General features: G+C 36.5%; 1 protein-coding gene across 1 annotated transcript; it reads left to right on the top strand.

Moving 5' to 3' along the window:
• Nucleotides 1-4,298: 4,298 nt before the first annotated feature.
• LOC110682499 (protein RADIALIS-like 3) lies at nucleotides 4,299-6,125 on the top strand. The gene is made up of 2 exons (XM_021858840.1): nucleotides 4,299-4,868; nucleotides 5,821-6,125. The coding sequence occupies exon 1, from the start codon at nucleotides 4,612-4,614 to the stop codon at nucleotides 4,843-4,845; it is 234 nt and encodes a 77-aa protein (XP_021714532.1). The 5' UTR covers nucleotides 4,299-4,611; the 3' UTR covers nucleotides 4,846-4,868; nucleotides 5,821-6,125.
• Nucleotides 6,126-6,370: the final 245 nt, after the last annotated feature.

Genomic DNA, 6,370 nt, shown 5'->3' with positions numbered 1-6,370 from the left:
AATTTATTGTGCACTTGGGAAAACGCTGCTCCAAACCTCCTACATGCAGTTACGGCACACCCACTGACCCACCTGAGAGGGTCACAAGGACTCACAACTAATTGACTGACCTTTACGTCACAATTAAGGTGCAAATAACTCGACTACTCAAACAGTGAAACCTCATTTCCCAGCAACCATATTCCTCTTAGCTATGTCATTCACAACTTCACTAATAATGTTACTAACACAAGTACAAACTTCCTAGAAAGCTTAAAATCCTGTGCTTTAGTCAAACAAACATCAGATTCTTCCACTTCTGATAGTTTTTTTTTTTTTTTTTTTTTTTTTTTGGGTTCATCATACAAGCACATTTAAGGCTCCAAACAATGACTAAATCATTTATATTATTAGCTCATAATTCAGGGGTAGCTTTCTCAGTTTCTTTCTTTATGCAATCTATCTTTCGGGCTGCTCTTTGCTTGCTAAGCAAAAGAATCAGCTCCTTTTCGTCTCCTCTTAACCAACAATTCCGTTGTTGCATTAAGTATACATTATCACCTACCGAGTACTTCATATGATTCACGTTGGAGGAGAGAATAAAACATTACATCATTAACAGAACAGAAGAGATAACATGCAATTCAAATTTGGGTTCTTGGGTTCACTTAACTATCTTTGTACTCGGATGCTCATAGGTGCATATTCGCTTTTTTTTTGTCACTTTCTAGGGTGCAAAAAACATGTGCAGCAGTACAAAGAATCCTTGTAAAATGAATCCTACTTGGGGATTATTTGGAATGGTGAAAATCATTTAGGGGAATCCTGGAGTTATTAAAAAGGTTATAGATGGGTGTAGGCGATGGTAGTGATTAAAAGCGCCTGGTTCCACTGCAAATTTACAAAAATATCCCAAGAGAACAACAATTATGTAGTAATCCCATACGTAGCCATAACCTTCCACCCATACATAGACTATTCCTACCTCCCAAGTCCTTAGAGACCCACACGAAATGATATTGAAATACGAATAGGCAAATCAAGATTTAGTGTAATCAAATCATAACAGAGAGGTACGGCCTGTAGTCTCTGTACGGATCAATACATACACTGCAATAATCATAGTTTTAATGGGTGTTTTTCTATATGCAAGCCATACATAGAACATTTTGGGATGATCCTCGGTAGATAAGGGGATATTTGGGGAAGAAAATCTCTTGATATTGGGTGATTTGCCCGTCTCTGAACAGAGTAATCATGATTTTACGGACAAGGCTCAAAGCTTAAGGGCATTGACACATAATCTTAGCAAAAAAACTTTTTACTCGCCTGTTATTTACTTTCTCACGGCTTCCCAGCTTCATGCTTTCGCTTTTCAGCCTCCATATCTCATTACAAGCTGAGAAAACCTATGTCACAAAAAAAAAATTGCATTAGACTCCCAGCTAATGTTTTCATTTCATTTGAATTTCTTGGATGTTCATGTCCGATAAATTTTTCAATCTCACAGGTAGTTTTACAACACCGTTGTGCACCACTTGTGTGAGGGGATGAAGATGGCCTCCGTATATGAATCCATTCTTACATGTGGTGCACAACAGCTCAAAATCCAAATTCATTAACATAAAATAGCACCGAACTATTGGTCATTGAGGTACAGGGTTCGGCAGTCAGCCATATGGTTAATTGGTTAGGCACACATCTCCCATATCAAATTCATGGGTCTAAGTCTAACCAGCTAAACACACATAATTGGGGCAGGGGCAGTGGATTGGGGTCATGATCATAGGTTGCACTTGAGTTAGCTGGGCTAGGCTAGTAAACACATGCCCAAGTTAATCATCAAAAGAAGGGAGTGCCAAAATTATGCTCAGATAATATTCGTACACACATCTCATATCTTTGTATTCACTATGAGACAAAGTGGAAAAAACACTATGGTCTACTCTAGTTTTTCATCCTTGGCATCAAAGTAGAGAGAATAATCTCCTATACGTGCTTCAAGATGGAGACATAATTAGATTCGAAACAAAACCATTTCAATTCTTTCTAACAAACAAACAGGAGTAAGAAGATCTTAGCTTAAGCCTAATATACCCTGCCTTTTTTATTTGTTTAACCTGCAAATATTACTTAACCATGCACATCAGCACATTTATCAGACATCATTGATATATTACAGTACTAGCTTACGGATAAAATTAGTGACCATAAAATATGCATGAGTGAAGAAGACTTAGAAGATAACGAGATTCGAGATATTAGCATCATCATCATGATCAACCTTAAGGACCATTGTGGGTGGATATCTCTTTCACATTTTTAGATCCCTCTTCCTCCAATGGTACACAGGTACATGCTCCACCCAGTCACACACCTTACTCTCTTTCCTTCCTGGAAAATTAAAACCAATCAAGGTGTCCATCCTGCGCTAAATTATAATCTTCTAGACTAGTCCAACAAATTAGAATTTAATAAGAAAATATATCAAGATTAGCACTACTTCCTTGTATCTAATGTTCCTTTATCCTCAAGGCGTCACCAGAAAAGTACAGATATATGAATGAAATATATTATATAAATCGAAATAAACTCTATTCACTGACATTATCCTCTTGAATTTTTCCCTATCTAGATTCTCTCCTTTCTCTTTATATAAGCTTTAATATTTGATTGTTATTAATAACAAATACTCATTTACTTATGCATCCATACGCAATTAATTATTTGGGGAGGGGAGTAAAGTCAACAATAATATGATTTCATGTACCCTATTACCTTACACATAAAACAAAAAGGAAATCTAACCGGTCATTTGGAATTCTAGAAACCTAAAGTAGTATGTGTCAACGAAAATGTAATACTTGTCTACACAAATACATAGGTCACATACTTGCAAATTACTCTGAAAGCAAGTCAGGAATCCACTTGGACATATTTTACTAATTGGAAAGCAAACACCATTAAAATGCCAAATTATAAGTATAGGCTATGCTTTATTCCATACCTCAGCATTTGAAAGAAGAATTTCATGTTTTAATGACTGAATAGAGACAAAGATGTACTTGCATTTAATTGAAATGAATGGACAGCAGTCATTCCACTTAATAAAAGGGTTAGATGCTACAAGCAACTTGCTCAAGAGAAAATAAAATGCAAAAAATCATCCATGATAGTTTTACAGTATATGCTATATGTTTCAACAAGAAATAAACTACTCGCTCACTGAATAAATGCACTCCATATCTTGATTGAATAAAAGCAAGTGGAAGAATAACAATCCGCTCAGATATAAGAATCACAAGCGAGAAGATCTTTGAAGATGTGACGGGAACCCAATTGAAGTGTATTAGTTCCTATATATGGTATCTGTGTATGATGTTGGCTAAAGGAATCATGTAGCTAGGTAGGTATAAAAGGTTATTTGATCCGTACAAAGTGGTGAACAAGACCTTTTTGGAGCTTTCTTCTCCAACCACTAAAACCACCTAAATATAAAAAAGTGGAGTTATTCTCCAGTGTAGTGCAGCAAATTAACCAATACACACGATAATGTCAGCTGAAGTCAGATATTGATGCTTGGTTGCTAAGAAGATGCTGCTGCTCTCACTTGAGCAATTCATAAAAAGAACAATTATTATGATAATGATCTCGAGTTTAGCTTTTGGCTTTTCATTATCACTCCATTAGATTTGGCTCCCTGGCCAAACACTAGGAGAGCCAGGGAGTGAAGCCTGAAGTTGGGTGTCTATTCAGACTCCTTTGCCACAGGTCATTACCCACGCTGTTTCAATAAGGGGAATCTACAGAAAGCCAATTTCAGATACAAGTTGCAATACATTTGTACATCATATTATCAGCTCTACTATGAAAATAAATTTTTTGATATTAGCAGCATATTCTTTATTAGACTGCATCTAGGATTATACAAAGTACCACATTTAAGTCCTGGACAAGTTGATTGTATCAATATATGTGAACTAAACCCAATAAACAGTATAACACAGGCCACTGGGAGGAAAAGAGAAAATATTTACCAAAAAACTAGATTGGAAATCATGCACATTGAGTTGGGTATCATTCTGGGGAACATACCAAAAAAGAACAACATGGGAATAAATGACGAGGGTTAATTAATGGAGAATACACTAGTGGTGATTAAATTATCCTCAGGAAATTAAAAAAAAAAAACAAGTAGGAAACTTAGCAACTAATGACAAATGCGAAGAGAATTAGTCTGCTATTATATGATAAGCAAGATAATCTGGCTCAGGAACGGTATGTCCTATACAGACGCTCGTTGGCCTGATCAATTTGTGGTTTCAAAAGAGGGAAGGGTCACCACTTGGAATACCTTTTGCAGGATTCTCACAGCTGGGACTAACCCCACAAACAACTTTTCCTCCAGTTTATAAGGAGGTAACTCTGTTAATCTCAAACCATTCCCATCCTCAATCCAAGGAGTCTTCCTGTACTTAAGTGACTAGTCTTTTTCTCCGGTCACAATTCTTTTGCTGCTCATTTCCTCCTTGAACGTTTGGATTGTCAACCAAAAAATAACCTCCCTGACCTCATTCGTCCTATACGCTTCCAGAAACACCAAGAGTTCAATTAGTCATTTTAAAGTCACAGATGGCATCATGCAGTTCCAACTCCTCATGGACAACCAAGCAAAACAAACTGTTCGAAAAGGCCTTGGCTTTATATGATAAGGACACCCAAGACCGCTGGCAAAAGGTTGCCAATGTCGTTGGAAAATCTCCAGAAGAAGTAAAAAGGCACTATGAAATCCTTGTTGAGGATGTTAAAAGCATTGAGCAAGGTCAAGTTCCATATCCTTATAGATCAACAGGAAACAATGGCTAAACATCAAAAATCTGCAAGTGAAGGTAATCTTAATCTAGCTCTTGACTGATCAGCTGAAACAGCAATCACTTGCCACCATACATTGCATATATCATACCTCATGCAGTCATAACTTCCTAGATTAATTCATATTTAACAATTGTCATTGTTCATAGGCAATATTTAAAGCATAGGATCTTGAGCAACTTCTTTAGTTTTGAGAGAAAACAGCTAACTCTTGTCTATCCATCCACCTTCTAAAAAGCATGATAATCAATCAACTACCTTAAACTATACGTTATATACTGCACATCCAATTCACACACGAGGATCTAAGCATGACACAGGAAGAGCACTGGAAGTTAATTTTATGGATATCAACCTTGTATTTCATATTACATCATACATGTAGTACTTCCTGAGTTCCTGACCACAGTCCACAGTACATGCAACTCCTTATCCTGTCCCAAATCCCTCACTAACTAAAAAAAAGGAACCCATTTGACATTCAATTAGATTTTGGATAATATATCCTGTGTTTCGTGTGCTTGCAACTTGCAAATCCAACCAGCTTATCTTTTAAGATTCCTAATAATTAGATGGACTAAAATGGATGATGATACTCCAATATCACGTACCCAACGCCTTTTCCTCTTTTCGCTTTATAGTTCCTAGTCTTTTATAAAGTAATGGAGAAAATATAAAGCTAACCATTTGTCCACGCTTAGAGCCACTGTTTTATCAACCCAACATAGCACACTTTTCACAAGCATCAGTTCTGAAACTGAAATTTGTGGCATACTTGGTAGTATATAAAACTCTGCCCCTTCATATACCCACCAGTTAAAGTAATTAAACCCATAATTAACAACCAAGTTTTGATTAATTTTCCTACACTATTATCACATGCAACATCTACATGCATGATTATTTCTAGTATTCTGTAAACTGAATTTTGTAACTGAAAATTATTTCATTTGTTTGGGTGTTTAACAGGCTATATGCTCAAATTGCAGTAATGGAGTTATAGTAATTAAATTATCCTACCATGTGTAAAGACGGCGAAAGCGGAATTCTGGGTACACCCATCCATAATTATTCCAAGGAAGTTCTCTTGGGCAATTTATCAGTCAATTTAAGTACATTTCCAATTTTCAGTGCAATTAGCCAAGAATTATTATGTGTATTCCATTATCAGATGACCTAGTAATTGTGTTCTTAATTATTATTATGTGTATTCCATCATCAAATGATCTATTGTAATTGTTGTTTCGGTTGAAAACAATGGGACCTTGCCGAAGGTCCGTTGAAATGGAGAAGACTGGATTCGATCCAAGTTGTGTTGGGCCGAAGGTTTCCTGCACAGTGAACACACGTAAACTAGCCTCGGGGGTGTTTCCGAGGAAGGCCCCTCCGATGCTAAAGTCAGTATAATGTGTAAAAGGAAGACACTATGCAAGAGAGTTTGTAGCTTGAGGCTTTTGTGGAATATTTCTGAATGCAAGAATGAGCATACGAATTGGAATATGACTCTCCCCTTGAATGT

Source organism: Chenopodium quinoa, unplaced genomic scaffold (assembly GCF_001683475.1).
Source record: "Chenopodium quinoa cultivar QQ74 unplaced genomic scaffold, ASM168347v1, whole genome shotgun sequence".
Taxonomy (NCBI): Eukaryota; Viridiplantae; Streptophyta; class Magnoliopsida; order Caryophyllales; family Amaranthaceae; genus Chenopodium; species Chenopodium quinoa.
The sequence above is the reverse complement of the archived record's forward strand: the minus strand, read 5'-3'. Positions and strand labels throughout refer to the sequence as shown.

Bases quoted from the DNA above. Each gene is read 5' to 3' on its own strand.
- LOC110682499 (XM_021858840.1), top strand. From the start codon at position 4,612: ATGGCATCATGCAGTTCCAACTCCTCATGGACAACCAAGCAAAACAAA.